Source organism: Colius striatus, chromosome 19, assembly GCF_028858725.1.
Source record: "Colius striatus isolate bColStr4 chromosome 19, bColStr4.1.hap1, whole genome shotgun sequence".
In the NCBI taxonomy this organism is placed as follows: Eukaryota; Metazoa; Chordata; class Aves; order Coliiformes; family Coliidae; genus Colius; species Colius striatus.
Window position 1 is genome coordinate 2,538,994 of NC_084777.1, and position 14,630 is coordinate 2,553,623.

Sequence of the window (14,630 nt, forward strand, 5' to 3'; positions counted from 1 at the left end):
GTTGTTGGCACCCACCTGACACGTGGGGACTGGCAGGATGGCTGTGATGGGAGTGATGGAGACAAAGTACTCGAGGTGGTCACAGCAGTGGTGAGGCTGTTTGTGTTCCACCTCCCTGCCAGTTTCTGCCAGGTGCCCGGTGGGCAGCTCTCTGCCACGGTGCCTTGTCCCCATGCCACAAGTCACCAGTGGCTCTGAATGCCAAGTGATGCTGGGAGGTGGTTGGCAGCTCCCCTGGTTTTCTGGAATGGCCAAATGTGGTATCTTAGCAACAAGGGGAATTTTTCTGCTTTTAGATTGAATTTGGTTTTTAACAGCTTTAATGCTGAACGTTGCTCCTACATGGGCACAGACGGGGCACGGGCACACTGGGGACATTGCCCTCCCCAGCTCCTGCTCTGCTGCAGCCACAGAGGGTTGAAGCAGGTAGAGTGTTGCTAGGAGAGCCTGCTCCAAGGCCACCACCTCCCTGAGAGGTTCTGAACAGCCTGAAGCATGTGGGGAAGGAGAAGTTTGCAAGTCTGATGTCAGCTGGCTGCACATCAATGAAAGCAAAGCCCCTCAACCCAGAGCAGCCCTGGCCCCATGGGTCACATCTGCTGCTTTGGTAGCAGCCCATACACCACCTCACCACGTCTGGGTGCTCACAGCTGCTGATCTGGGTCTGTGGGAGCAACTGGGAGCCCTGGGGCTGAGCCTGTGGGAGTCACCCAGCTGGGGTGGGCAGAAGTCACTGCTGGGAGGCTCTGGGTCTGCCCAGACACCCCACTGATGGGCTCCTCTGGGCACTTTCCTTGCAGGGTGCAGGTCGAGTTCTACGTGAATGAAAACACCTTCAAGGAGCGGCTGAAGCTTTTCTTCATCAAAAACCAGCGATCGAGTGAGTGCAGAGGGAGGGGCTCCTGGGAACCCGGCCCTGGCCGAGCTGGGGAGCTGGGCTGCAGCCCCGGGACAAGGAGCCGTTGCCATCTGCTGGTGGCTCCTGCCGCGTGTCCCCAGCCCAGGGATGCTGCTGCCTCTTGGGCATTGCTGTTGGGGCTTGGCCGGCTCTGTCTGGGGAGTTGTGGTTGCAAGGGGAGGAGGAGGGGATGGCTCTGGCACCTCTTCTCTCTGGGGACAGCCACAGCACAGGGACCAGCTGGGACAAGTGTTGTGGGAGCAGTGTGGGCATCAGGAGCTGCCCAGGAGGGTCAGGCAGCAGCCCCGCCACGGTCTCGGTGCCCACGGGGAGGTCAGTGGCTGTGAGCTCCCCACTGCTGCTTCAGCCATCCAGATTAGCCTGCCCTTGACTAATGGTGTTTTGATTTTCCTTCTCCTAGCTGTCATTAGCTGTCTGGAGGGAGTCTGCTCCTTCATTTATAAACTCGCATTTGCTTTTCCTCCCTGCGTCCTGTTGCCTGGTTAAAGAGCTGGAACACGGCACAACGGGCAGTTTGTAATGAAAATGGGATCAATTCCTCCCTCCTGATTGGAGTAACAGCCTGATGAGGGCTTGGGCTGGATGGTCTCTAAAAGTCCCTTCCAACCCCTACCATTCTGTGATCCTATGAGCTGGCTGGGGAGGGAGGGTGGATAGAGCAGCACCTTTTGCTCATTGTCCCTCCTCCTGCAAGCTGTGCACTGTGGTCCTGCCTGTTTTAACAGATACCAGCTAGTGGGGGGGAGCATTAGAGCTCCTCGTTTCTCTGTCTATTGGGGTCAGCAAGGAGCTGACTCATCATCATTTCTTTCTGTATTAGTCTCTTATATATGTGGCACAGGGGAGGACGTGTAGAGCCCCTGGGCAAAGTATGGGCAACGTTTGCGTGCTGCCCTGGGGCTCATGGGGCTTATGGGAAACTAAATGGGTGCTGTGGGGTGTGTGGGGTGTGTGGGGTGCCCAGGGTGCTGCCTGACCCCCTCTGCCACAGGCCTGAGGATCCGGCTCTTCAATTTCTCCCTGAAGCTGCTCACCTGCCTCCTCTACATCGTCCGTGTGCTGCTCGACAACCCCGAGGAGGGCATAGGCTGGTGAGTGCCAGGCTGCTGCCAGGCTGCTCCTTCCCCTTGGGAGGGCATAGGCTGGTGAGTGCCAGGCTGCTCCTTCCCCCTGGGAGGGCATAGGCTGGTGAGTGCCAGGCTGCTCCTTCACCCTGTGCCATGGGGAGGGCAGAGGCTGGTGAGTGCCAGGCTGCTGCCAGGCTGCTCCTTCCCCCTGGGAGGGCATAGGCTGGTGAGTGCCAGGCTGCTGCCAGGCTGCTCCTTCCCCCTGGGAGGGCATAGGCTGGTGAGTGCCAGGCTGCTCCCTCGCCCTGTGTCACAGGGACTGTGGATGTGGTGGCAGATGCTCATGCCGAGTGCTTTTCCTCACTCCCAGTTGTTTGAATTGGTTGTCTAGGCAAAACTTGCTGCTCTGGTGGGCTCTGCTGCCCCTGCAGACCCTGATCCTGCACAGCACACAGGGAAAAGGGGGTGGGGGGGAAATTCAGGGTCATATTCATTTCCCAGCACTGCCTGGCTCTAATGGGCAGGGGTGTAACGTGGCCTCCAGACACAGGCAGGAGCTCATGCCTTCAGTGCCTCGCTTTGCAAGTCTCTTCTGAATGCTGATGCCCTTGAAGACACTCATGTTAAATCCCATTTAAGCATTTGGGAAGGAAACACATTGTGCCATTTAGATCCCTGAGGTGACAGATGATTATGTGCATCAGCTTTGCTCTGGGTTCCAGTGTGTGAGCCTATTTTTAATGTGTCCTTGCTTTGTTTAGTGGTGGGTTGCTTTTTATCCTCAAGAGCCAGGAGACTCAGCAATTGCATTTTCTCTTGGTAAAGGCTGCAGACTACTAAGTACATCAGTGTGGCCCAAAAGTGGTTTCAAAGCTGTGAGAACTAAGCATCAGGACACAGTGACAAGGGCACCCTGTGAACCCGGGGAAGCCAGGGCAGCAGCTCTTTTCCTCCCTCCCCACCACTGACTGCTTTCCCTGCTTTCTCTTTCTCTTCTCCTAGCTGGGAATGCGAAAAGCAGAATTACACAGCGTTCAACCAGTCCACAAAGATAAACTGGTGAGTTGGGAGCTGCTCCAGTGCCAGGCTCGCTCTGGCTCTGCTGTGGTGTGGGGATGCAGTGATGGACGTGGCTGGTGCTGGCAGCTGTCTGTGGCTGTTTCTTGGTCATGGGGCTGCTCCATGGACCCTCCCAGGGTCAAATCAGTTGCCAAGTGTTGTGGCTGCACCTTTGAGAGTGGCTTATCCTACATGCAGAGGCTACTTGAGCCAACTGTCCAGTGAGACACACCAGTACCAGTCCTGTGCTGGATGCTGTGTCAGTGGTGGCCTCACATTTGCATTCTGTGGGGGTAAAGGCACTGATAGTTTGGCTTCATTTACATCCAGTTTGAATTTTCTTTGCAGGTCACACATCTTCTGGGTGGATAGAAAAATGCCACTGTGGGCTGTGCAGGTGAGTGCTCAGGACTTGGGCATGGCTGTGTGGGAGCACAGCAGGAGCTGGGGTTTGAGCTCTGCTGCCAGCGGGTCCCTGGGCATCCTCTGCCCACAGTGAGGGGCAACAGATTGTCTTTGGTGAGCAGAAAATGAGCTGGGGCTTGTGCTGCAAGCAGCTACATGGCACTGGCTGAAAATCCTGGGGGCTGATAGCAGAGGACAAGCTGCAGGAGGATAAAATCATCAGCCTGGGTGCAGCTATAGCAGGAGTGGGCTGGTCTTGGGCTGGGCAGCTGCCTGGGGAGTCGCTTGCTGGAGGGTTGAATGCCTGTTGTCTTCTGCTCAGGGCTGCCCAGGGCTGCTGTGTGGCCAACACATCTGACTCAAAGGGCTGCAGGGGAGGCAAACAAACAGGCCTTTGTCTGTGATACCTATGGGCTACTGGTGGCACAGGGCAGGAGGGCTCAGCAGAGCTCCCATGGCTGCTGATGCATCAAACGAGCTCTTGACAGCCTGTTTTTCTCTGCAGGTCAGCATAGCTCTAATCAGCTTTCTGGAGACCATGCTGCTCATCTATCTCAGCTACAAGGTAAGTGTCCCAGGTGGGCGATGGACAGTGATGTGCAGCCTGGGTCTGACCCCCAGCATCACTTCATTTCTCCTCTTTGAGCTGTCTGAAGCCTGAAGCCTCCTGAGGGGATGTTTGTCTCGGTGATGTCGCAGCTGGCTGTGGCTGTTTCCCTTTCTCGTTCCCCCTCAGGCTGCTGGATCAGTGTTTGGCAGAGCAGAGCTGGGGAATCTCAGACCTTTTCACAAGAGCTCAGTGTTTATAGGGGGACAGATTGATGCACACTGAGTTTCCTAAGGCTGAGGACTTGGAGCTGAGCTCAGCACTGGAACTCCAGCTTGTGCTGAGGTCTGCTGCCTCAGGAGGTAGCAGGCACCACTCCAAGCCAGGCAGGGAGGGGCACAGGCTGACTCCTTTGGACCAAAGCCACTAAACATGGCTGAGAAAACTGATCTTAACAAATGGTGTCTTCTCAGAGTCCCTGGGACAGCTGGCAGGAGAGACTCAGCCCTTGTGTCTCCTGCCTGGTTTGACTGACAGCAGTCTGGGTCAGTCACTCTCATTCTCCATCCTTGCACAAAGTGTTGTTATCCCCCAGCTTTGGGCAGCAGCAGGGATGGACAGAGGGATGTTGTGGCTGTGGGAGGGACTGAACAGGTTTTACCCACACCAGTGTGCCCACCACCAGCACAGCATCTCTGTCCCACAGGCACTGGAGCTTCTCTTGTCTGCTCTGGCCATCCTTCCCCCATCTAGCAGGGTCTGTGGCAGAGTGGGAGCTTTTAAATTGCCCCTTTGGCAGATCTTTAAGCTTATTTAATGATGATGTGGTTTTAATTCCTCAGGGGAACATCTGGGAGCAGATTTTTCGCATTTCATTCATCCTTGAGATGATCAACACGGTGCCGTTTATCATCACGGTGAGTGTTTCCCAGTGACACCCTCAGTGCTTACAAAAGTTAAAGCTGCCTGTAGTTTTGGAGGGGAAATAAAGAAAAGTATTCAAAGAAGTACTGAAAGCTGGCAGGAGATTTCTTTTTCCTTCAGTATTTTCTCAATGTAATGCCTTTCTCTGGAGCATTATCCCAGAAACCATCCTCCCTTCTCAGGGGGAGTGGGACCATGACCACTGGCAGCCTCTGCAGAGGCTGGTGGTTGATTTGGAGCTGGATCCTTGCTGACAGGGCTCAAATTGGCTGATTGTAGCCCTTTTTTTTTTGGAGAAGGAGCATGGATTTTCCTCTGAGTGACTGTTGCTTTCACAGATATTCTGGCCCCCTTTGAGGAATTTGTTCATTCCCGTGTTTCTGAACTGCTGGCTTGCCAAGTATGCCCTGGAGAACATGATTGTGAGTGCCTGGATGCATTCCAGCCCCTTCTCCCCAGATCCCTCAGCCCTGGGGAGGTGGCTGGGAAGGAGACCTTTGCCTGCCACCCACTCTTGAGCAGGTTTTTGCTGCTGGGTGTGTGCAGCCATGCTGGGGCTGGTGGGAGGGGTGATGCTGGTGTCTTTGCCCAGCGGGTGATGCTGAGCTGGGGGCCCTTCAGTGTCTGAGCCATGTTGACTATTGGCTGTGTATTGACAAGGATGACCTCCAGCTGTCCCTGGGATGTGATATTGCAGCAGGATGAGCTGTTCCAGACATTCCCACATGGCCACTCGAGCTGTCTTTCCCAGCAGCAGAGCCCAGACCTGCTCAGAGAAATGCAAATCCCTTTTCAAGGGCCAGATTCAGGCCTGACCTCCATCTGTGGGGGCATTGCTGGAGAGAGCAAAACAGCAGTTGGTACTTGGAGGAGGCTTTACCTGAGGTACTTGAGGCTTTACCCTCAGCCTCTCTGAGCTGGTGAGAGCCCTCTCCTCTCTTTGCAGAACGACCTGCACCGAGCCATACAAAGGACCCAGTCTGCCATGTTCAACCAGGTTCTCATTCTCATCTGCACCCTCTTGTGTCTTGTTTTCACGGGGTGAGTGTTGCTCTTCATTTCACTAAACCACCTTCTTCACCCAGAAAAACCAGCTTGGAGTGTCCCAGCAGTCCACAGACAAATTTCCTCCATGGACATAGAATTGTTTTGCTTGGAAAAGACCTTTAAGAACATCAAGTTCAACCAATAACCCAACACTGCCAAGCCCACCACTAACCCATGGCCCCAAGGCTTTGCAAGAGCTTCAGGGCTGGGCACTCCCCCAGCTCCCTGGGCAGCCTGGCACAGGGGCTGACACTCCTCTGAGGGAAACAGTTCTGCCTCAGCTCCAATCTCAACCTCCCCTGAGGCAACTTGAGCCCATTTCCCCTTGTCCTGTCATTTGTTACTTGGGAGGAGACTGACCCCCACCTCACCACAGCCCCCTGTCAGGTAGTGTGAGTTGCTTTCTAGGGCTCCCCACTGACTTCATCAGACACCGCTAGTCTTGTGACATCTCCTGTGGTGTGTGCTTCCTCCCTTCAGGACCTGTGGCATCCAGCACTTGGAAAGAGCAGGTGAAAAGCTCTCCCTCTTCAAGTCCTTCTACTTCTGCATTGTCACCTTCTCCACTGTGGGCTATGGAGATGTGACACCCAAGATCTGGCCTTCCCAGCTCCTCGTTGTGATCATGATTTGCGTCGCCCTGGTCGTGCTGCCCCTCCAGGTCAGCCCTGCCCAGCCAAGGATGGAGAGGGATGCAGAGCCTGCAGCTGGGCTGCCCTGTGATGGGCACCTCAGCTCTCTGCCTTCGTTTGCAGTTCGAGGAGCTCGTCTACCTGTGGATGGAGCGGCAGAAGTCTGGAGGCAACTACAGCCGTCACCGTGCCCAGACGGAGAAGCACGTCGTCCTTTGTGTCAGCTCCCTCAAGATTGATCTCCTCATGGACTTCCTCAACGAGTTCTATGCCCACCCACGTCTGCAGGTGAGCACCAAGCATGTGGCTCAGCCAACACTTGCCCTTGCTGGGCTGGCAGCCTGGCTGGGCATGGCCAGGTTGCTGCTGGTGGGCAGTGCCCTGCCCAGCTACAGTGGCTGTGGCAAGGAGTAAGGCAAAAACCACCCAGCACTGGCCAAGGAGAGGTGAGAAATGGTAGCCTGTGGCCACCTAACTGCAGCATCTCAGAGGTGGGGTTCTCTGCCTGATCCACCTGGTTTTCTGGCCAGACCTCTTGAGCACTTGAAGAGGGGCCAAACATAAAGATGTCTTTGCTGAATGAAAGAGTCTCAGCCAGACACAGAACATGCAATTGCTAAACCTCAGTGGGATTTACCAGCTCCTACTGGAGTATTCCCACGTTATAAGTGACCTTGTGAATGGCTGTGCCTTTCCTGCTCCCCAGGACAAGGGCATCACAGGCACGTTTCACATGTGCATTTCATTCCAGCACTTGTGCTTTATCCAAGCTTTAATATCCTCCTTGCAGTAACAGCAAGAGGCTCTGCTTTGCTGTGAACATGCAGCTCTTTCCTAGTTCTGTGGTCAGATGTGCCTGCATTGGCTCTGTTATGCAGGACAGGGTGGAGAAGATGCTGATGTGTGTCCCAAGAGCCCCAGAGGACCCTGGAGCAGGGGCAGGGGAGTGTCATCACCAGGAGCAAATCTCAGCAGCACCAGAGCTGATGTTTCCAGCAGCCCCAAAGCCCTGTTTGCTCAGGCAAACCTCCATGGCTCAGCTCACTGCAGCAGGTGTCTGTGGGTCCCCCAGCCTGCCCACCCACCAAAGCCTCTCTCTTTCAGGACTACTACGTGGTGATACTTTGCCCCACAGAGATGGATATCCAGGTGCGGCGGGTCCTGCAGATCCCTCTGTGGTCTCAGCGCGTGATCTACCTCCAGGGCTCTGCACTCAAGGACCAGGACCTCATGAGAGCCAAGTGAGCAGAGAGACACACTGCACATCCACAGCCAGGCTGGTCCTGCCGTGCTGCTGAGCTGCCCACAGGCCCTGGAGCCACAGAGGAGGGTCCCCAGGGAGTGTCAGCCCAGATACATGGCGCTGGGCTGCGTGCTGGGAGTGTCAGAGGGGGCTGGCAGCACCCTGATGGGTAAAGATGCTTTGCTGGCTCAAGAAATTCATGGGGTTGTTGTTCTGTGCTTTCAGGATGGACAATGGAGAAGCCTGCTTCATCCTCAGCAGCAGGAACGAGGTGGACCGCACAGCAGCAGTAAGCTGGGGCTGGGGGTGGCACGGTCACAGTCTGGGTGCTTTGCAGTTTAGCTGGTGTAGAAGTGTTGGGGAAAATAAGCCATCAGACAAGTAGTTCTTGCTCTTCTCCTTGGCTAGGACCACCAGACCATCCTGAGAGCCTGGGCTGTGAAAGATTTTGCTCCCAACTGTCCTCTCTACGTTCAGATCTTAAAGCCTGAAAACAAGTTTCACGTCAAGTTTGCTGGTGAGTGGGGGGTGGCAGTGGGCAGCACAGGTTGCATCCTGGTCTGCACTGTCTTTGCTGCCATCATGGGTACTTCCAGTGGTGTTTTCATCCCAGGGCTGCCCTGGGATGGGCTGCATGCAGGCACACCAATGCCATATGTGCTTGGGCATGTATCCCTGTAGATGTGGCAGTGGTGGCCTCAGTGGGCTGGTTTGCAGCCTTCATCCCTGGTTTTCTGCCTGTGTTAATCCCATTCATGATGTTCCCTGTGGGCTGTTGGTCAACTGAAAGCCCTCCTGGACTGGCAGGAGGAGGAGACACCAAACCCACAGGACCAACCCAAAATTACCACATCCCTGGGTACTGTTGTCTGAGGAACCCATCCATCCCCCTTTTCCCACTGTGCTGGTCCCCTCTGCCTTTCAGATCACGTTGTCTGTGAGGAGGAGTGCAAATATGCCATGTTGGCACTGAACTGCGTCTGCCCAGCCACCTCCACCCTCATCACGCTGCTGGTGCACACCTCCCGTGGCCAGTAAGTCTGTGTTGCTCTGCCCCAGCCCCAGTGTGGGAGGATGGCAGAACTTGCTCTGGGCCAGAGGATGGGGGTCTGGGGTGGGGTCTTGGGGAGCACAGTGGAACCCAAGACCCTCAGACAGGTTGGGAGCAAAAGCCAATGTTGTAGGGGGGGAACATAGAACCATGGAATTGTTTTGGTTGGAAAAGCCCTTGAAGCTGCTGCAGTCCCAGCCCTGCCCTCACCCTGCCCAGCCCAGCACTAACCCTCAGCACCTCAGCTCCACGGCTTTGGGATCCCTCCAGGGCTGGGCACTCCCCCAGCTCCCTGGGCAGCCTGGCACAGGGGCTGACACCCCTCTCAGGGAGAAAATCCTTCCTAACCCCAGCACGACAGGGTCTCTCCCAGCATGATGAGGCTGCTGTTGTTGCAGGGAGGGCCAGGAGTCCCCGGAGCAGTGGCAGCGCATGTACGGGCGCTGCTCAGGCAACGAGGTCTATCACATCCGGATGGGGGACAGCAAGTTCTTCATGGAGTACGAGGGGAAGAGCTTCACCTACGCTGCCTTCCACGCACACAAGAAGTGAGAGCAGGGCTGGGCAGGGGCTATCTGCCAGCCTGGGGGTCAGGGCTGGGGTTGGGGAGTGCTGCAAGGTCCTTTCTGCAGCGACAATGCTCCAAAAGGGGCTTTTGTGCAGCTGTGGGTGCCCACACCGTGCTCCCGGCACAGGTACGGCGTGTGCCTCATCGGCATCCGGCGCGAGGACAACAAGAGCATCCTGCTGAACCCCGGCCCGAGGCACATCATGGCAGCATCTGACACCTGCTTCTACATCAACATCACCAAGGAGGAGAACTCTGCCTTCATTTTCAAGCAGGAGGAGAAGCAGAAGAAGAAGGGCTTTGCAGGGAGAGGCACCTACGACGGCCCGTCCCGCCTGCCTGTGCACAGCATCATCGCCAGCATGGGTGAGTTGGAGCTTGCATACACCACTCCATCCCCTTCCCCAGGTTTGGGTTTATTTTGTTTCCTTCCCCAGGCTGGGTTTTATTCAGTTTGCTTTTTGCAAGCCCCTTGCCATGCTCCCCAGCTGGGTTTTGCTGAAGGCACTGAAAATTCCTTTCCATCCCCTGTCACAGCCGCCTCACCAGTCAAAGCCACACTCCTCCTTCATACCCTGGGTGCTCTCAGCAAACTGAAAAGCCATTATTAAAACTGATGATGTCCATTATCATTAACACTATTTGCATAAACCCTCCAAGCCCTGACTTGAAGAATTGCCCTTGTCCACATCCTAAATCACGTTTATGATCCACAGCCCGATGCCGAGCACAGTTTGCTCTGCAGCCAGTCATTCCTTCCAGCTCGTGGCTGGGGACAGCATGTTTTTGGGGAGCCTGTGCTACACCAGCAGATGATATTTCAGGCAAATGATTTATGCATTTGTACTTAGGAGCAGCAATTTGCATAGATTATCCTCCAGCAAGCCCCAAAGCTGAGCAGCGTCTGGCGGTGCTCTCGTTACGCAGCTGGTTCACAGAGGGACCTTTGGCAAAGAGTAATGAGAGGGAGATGGAAGTAATGAGTGGAGCCCAGTGCCTGGGTTTTGCTTGCTGGGAAACTCCCCATTTTCCTGACCACCTGAAAGTCACTGAGTCAGATGAGAGCCTCAGCAAGGGCTTCTGATGGTGATTTGGTGGCCATGCTCAATGCTCTGTTCATATATTTGGGGTTTGGAAGCTGCTGGAGGACAGGATGGGGAGGCCTCTTGTCCCCCATGAAGATCTGGAGCTGATGAGGAAGGGATGCAGGTGGATGAGGGCATTGTGCTGCCTTGAGGGCTGCTCACCTACCTCACCCTGGGGGTTCGAGGACTGCTAGAGTGAGGGAGCATCCTAGTGAAGGGCAGACACGGAGGCACCAGCTTGTTCCTAACCTGGCTGGTGTCTCCCAGAGCCCGCAAAGGTCTGTGGGTAGAGCTTAGGCTGGAGGGTTGTCACCTCTGACATACATCAGAATAACAGAGACCAGGTTTTGCAGGTTCAATGAGCAGCAAGTAGGTGAGTAGTTCAGCTGGAAGTGGCCCAAACTGGGGCATAGCGAGGGTGACAGTCTCAGGGGCCACCCTGGGAGTAGCTGAGCTGTGTCCCCAGGGAGATGCTCCACACATCAATGAGCAGAGGTCCCTGGTGGGTGCTTTGCCTGCACCTCCCATGCACACAAATGGTTTGGCTTCACCTGGGTTTTATTTACCAGACACAATGCAGGTCCCTGCGTGCTCCACCTTGTCAAGGGCGTGATGCTTTGCTGAGGCAGCTCTCTTCACCTCCTTATAGCATGTTGGCTGTGCTTCCTTCCCCTCCATGTCCAGGTACAGTGGCCATGGACCTGCAGAACACAGAGTGCCGCCCTGCTAACAGCAGCAAACTGGCGCTGCCGGCAGAGAACGGCTCCGGCAACCGCCGGCCCAGCATCGCGCCCGTGCTCGAGCTGGCTGACACCTCCTCCCTGCTGCCCTGCGACCTGCTCAGCGACCAGTCCGAGGATGAGATGACCCAGTCGGATGAGGAAGGGTCAGCAGTCGTGGAGTGAGTCAGCACCCCCAGTCAAGCCATGTCCCTCAGTTCAGACAGTCATCAAATCATGGAACAGTTTGGGTTGGAAAAGACCTTTAAAGCCATTGAGTCCCAGCCCTGCCCTCACCCTGCCCAGCCCAGCACTGACCCACGGCCCTCAGCACCTCAGCTCTGGGGTCCCTCCAGGGCTGGGCACTCCCCCAGCTCCCTGGGCAGCCTGGCACCTCAACCTCAACCTGGCTCCTCCAACCTCAACCTCCCCTGGGACAACCTGAGCCCGTTTCCTCTTGCCCTGTCTCTTTACGGGGCAGCAGAGACCAACCCTCACCTCACTACAACCCCCTGCCAGGGAGGAAATCCCTCTCCATGTAAGTGGAAATCTCTCTCCATGCCCTTATGCCCCTGGCTTTTCTCTCTGCTGCAGGTATGTGAAGGGGTACCCGCCAAACTCACCCTACATTGGGAGCTCCCCCACCCTGTGCCACCTTTTACCCGAGAAAGCCCCGTTCTGCTGCCTGAGGCTGGACAAGGTACAGTGGGGCTGCAGGGAGCGGGATGTGATGAGTGGGCAGCCACGAGCTGAGTCCCTGCTCTGCCTTCCCCTGCACAGGGCTGCAAGCACAACAGCTTTGAAGATGCCAAAGCCTATGGGTTTAAGAACAAACTGATCATCGTTTCGGCGGAGACGGCTGGGAACGGGCTGTACAACTTCATCGTGCCCCTTCGTGCGTACTATCGGTCCCGCAAAGAGCTCAACCCAATTGTCTTGCTGCTGGACAACAAGCAAGTACTTTTTCCACAGATGTTTTTCCATCACACTGAGCCCTCCCCTGGGTTTCCTGGACTTCTCATGCTGTGGGGGTGTGGGGGGTCACTGCTGGGTACCTCGGCTGATGTTGGCTTTGGGGACTCCTGTGTGGGGTTTGTGTCTGTGGACTTGCTGAACCACCTCACTCTCTGCTGCTCTTCCTCCAGGCCTGAGCACCACTTTCTGGAAGCCATCTGTTGTTTCCCCATGGTTTACTACATGGAGGGCACGATTGACAAGTAGGTGTTTCTGTGTGTGGCTGTTGCTACTTACGGTGCTGCCTCAGTGTGTTGCATTTTTGGGTCATCTCATGAGAAGCCCTAGGGTTGGGACAGTAGACCTGAGCCCACCTTTGGCTTCTTGAGTGACCAGCACCCCCCCAGTAGCCAGGAGCAGGTGAAGAGGTGGTTGGGAGCAGGCTGGGCTCGCCTTAGCGCTGCGTGTCGCAGCGTGCTGCTTCCCTGTGTCCTTCCCAAGGGCTGACCCTGTGCTCTTCTCTTTGGGAACTGCCCAGCCTGGACAGTTTGCTGCAGTGTGGCATCATCTACGCTGACAACCTGGTGGTTGTGGACAAGGAGAGCACTATGAGTGCTGAAGAGGATTACATGGCGGATGCAAAGACGATTGTCAACGTCCAGACCATGTTCAGGTGAGAGATGACAGCTGCCCTGGCTGCCCACAGCCACTTATCTCTGCTGGAGACAAGACTAGGAAGGGTGCTGGTGGCTGGAGTGGTGGCTGTGGGCAGTGGGACACATCTGTGGTTGGACTTTCTCAAGGAAACAGCATCTAATCAGCTATTTCTGAACTGAGACAGGAACAGGGAGTGCTCTCACTTCTGAGTGAGCCACAGAACAACAGATTCCTTCCATTGCAGGCTCTTCCCCAGCCTCAGCATTATCACAGAGCTGACCCACCCCTCCAACATGAGGTTCATGCAGTTCAGAGCGAAGGACAGCTACTCTCTTGCCCTTTCCAAGCTAGAAAAGGTAAGAGAAGGTCTTTCCCTGCACGTGGGATTTGGGAAGCCAATGCAGAGGGTGACTACCTTGGAGCTCCTCAAGGTCCTCTGTTCTTCTGTGTGCTGCAGCCACCATGGTTAGTGTGCATCTACCCAAGGTCACTGCAGTTGATCTTTAGACTGGCTACCTCCCTCTGCTTATTGATGTGCTTTTTCAGTGGCTGGAGTTTGTGCTGCTTTGCCTACTACTGTGCTGGGCACAGTGGGCCTCTGAACCAAGTTGAATAGTGTGGCCATGGAGTCACTGTGCTGAGACAGATGATCTGACAAAGGAGAAAATACCCCTGAGCCAGACACTGGGGCATGTGAAAGGGCCACATCCAGCCCATGTCAAAAATCCCCAACTGTGTGTCACACATTTCCATGGAGAGAACACCCTCTTTCCCCCAGTGTGAGGATGCTGCCCCAGTTTCCCCCTGGCACACCCAGCAGAAATGCTATGCTGGCGTCCTCCCTTCTCCACGAGTCTCCTAGTGCCTGTGCACTCTGTGTGTGGGGCAGATGCGTGGTTTTGCTTTGTTGAATTCCCCAGAGAAGGGCATGTTCAAGCCCCTGCCAATGCTGTTTGCCTGCAGGTGCTCACATCTCTCCTTCCTCTTCCAGAAAGAGCGAGAGAACGGCTCCAACTTGGCCTTCATGTTCCGTTTGCCCTTCGCAGCCGGGAGAGTCTTCAGCATCAGCATGTTGGACACTCTGCTCTACCAGGTGAGAGTCCACAGGCTCTGGCTGACACAGCCCTGCACCTACAGCTGCCCCTTTGTGCCTTCTAATGAATAACTGAGCCGATCTTTCCTCTGCCCTTCCTGCTGGACGTATCCCCTCAGTCATTCGTGAAGGATTACATGATCACCATCACCCGGCTGCTGCTGGGTCTCGACACCACGCCGGGCTCTGGCTACCTCTGTGCGGTACGTGCCAAACCCTCCTGGGTTCAAACCACCTGGCCAAACCATCCTGAGCCTGGTGGGATCTGTCACTCTGCACAGTGGGGTGGAAGCTGCCAAGGACCCAAGTCCCTGTTCTGAAGGCTGAGGTTGGAGACTGCCCCAGTCTCTGTGACGTGCAGCTCGCTTTTGGGATTGAGGCAGACGAGGCGGGGTGAAGCTCAGGAGCAGCCCCGAGGTGCTCCTCAGTGTGCTCTGCATGGCACAGGGCAGCTGATGTCCGGCCTGTGTTTCTCAGATGAAGATCACCGAGGATGACCTGTGGATCCGGACGTACGGCCGCCTGTTCCAGAAGCTCTGCTCCTCCAGCGCCGAGATCCCCATCGGCATTTACAGGACGGAGTCGCACATGTTCGCAACCTCCGAGGTAGGGGCAGGCAGGTGGCGTGTGCCAGGCATGGGGGCTGCTGCTCCCAGCTGG

General features: G+C 55.7%; 1 protein-coding gene across 4 annotated transcripts in view; it reads left to right on the forward strand.

Moving 5' to 3' along the window:
• Positions 1-14,630, forward strand: part of KCNT1 (potassium sodium-activated channel subfamily T member 1) — a 64,399-nt gene that overhangs the window by 42,655 nt on the left and 7,114 nt on the right. For 2 of the 4 annotated variants that reach the window (XM_062011647.1, XM_062011646.1), the window contains 25 exons: positions 801-880; positions 1,911-2,010; positions 2,989-3,045; positions 3,394-3,442; positions 3,956-4,015; positions 4,840-4,914; positions 5,260-5,343; positions 5,868-5,962; positions 6,449-6,629; positions 6,724-6,888; positions 7,705-7,841; positions 8,069-8,132; positions 8,252-8,360; positions 8,769-8,877; positions 9,293-9,442; positions 9,590-9,828; positions 11,232-11,448; positions 11,861-11,966; positions 12,047-12,219; positions 12,412-12,483; positions 12,759-12,893; positions 13,122-13,233; positions 13,869-13,970; positions 14,090-14,173; positions 14,448-14,576. In XM_062011647.1, the coding sequence (XP_061867631.1) occupies positions 801-880; positions 1,911-2,010; positions 2,989-3,045; positions 3,394-3,442; positions 3,956-4,015; positions 4,840-4,914; positions 5,260-5,343; positions 5,868-5,962; positions 6,449-6,629; positions 6,724-6,888; positions 7,705-7,841; positions 8,069-8,132; positions 8,252-8,360; positions 8,769-8,877; positions 9,293-9,442; positions 9,590-9,828; positions 11,232-11,448; positions 11,861-11,966; positions 12,047-12,219; positions 12,412-12,483; positions 12,759-12,893; positions 13,122-13,233; positions 13,869-13,970; positions 14,090-14,173; positions 14,448-14,576 (2,884 nt within the window). The remainder of the gene's footprint in view (positions 1-800; positions 881-1,910; positions 2,011-2,988; positions 3,046-3,393; positions 3,443-3,955; positions 4,016-4,839; positions 4,915-5,259; positions 5,344-5,867; positions 5,963-6,448; positions 6,630-6,723; positions 6,889-7,704; positions 7,842-8,068; positions 8,133-8,251; positions 8,361-8,768; positions 8,878-9,292; positions 9,443-9,589; positions 9,829-11,231; positions 11,449-11,860; positions 11,967-12,046; positions 12,220-12,411; positions 12,484-12,758; positions 12,894-13,121; positions 13,234-13,868; positions 13,971-14,089; positions 14,174-14,447; positions 14,577-14,630) is intronic. The other 2 variants (XM_062011648.1, XM_062011649.1) reach the window with 2 other exon arrangements.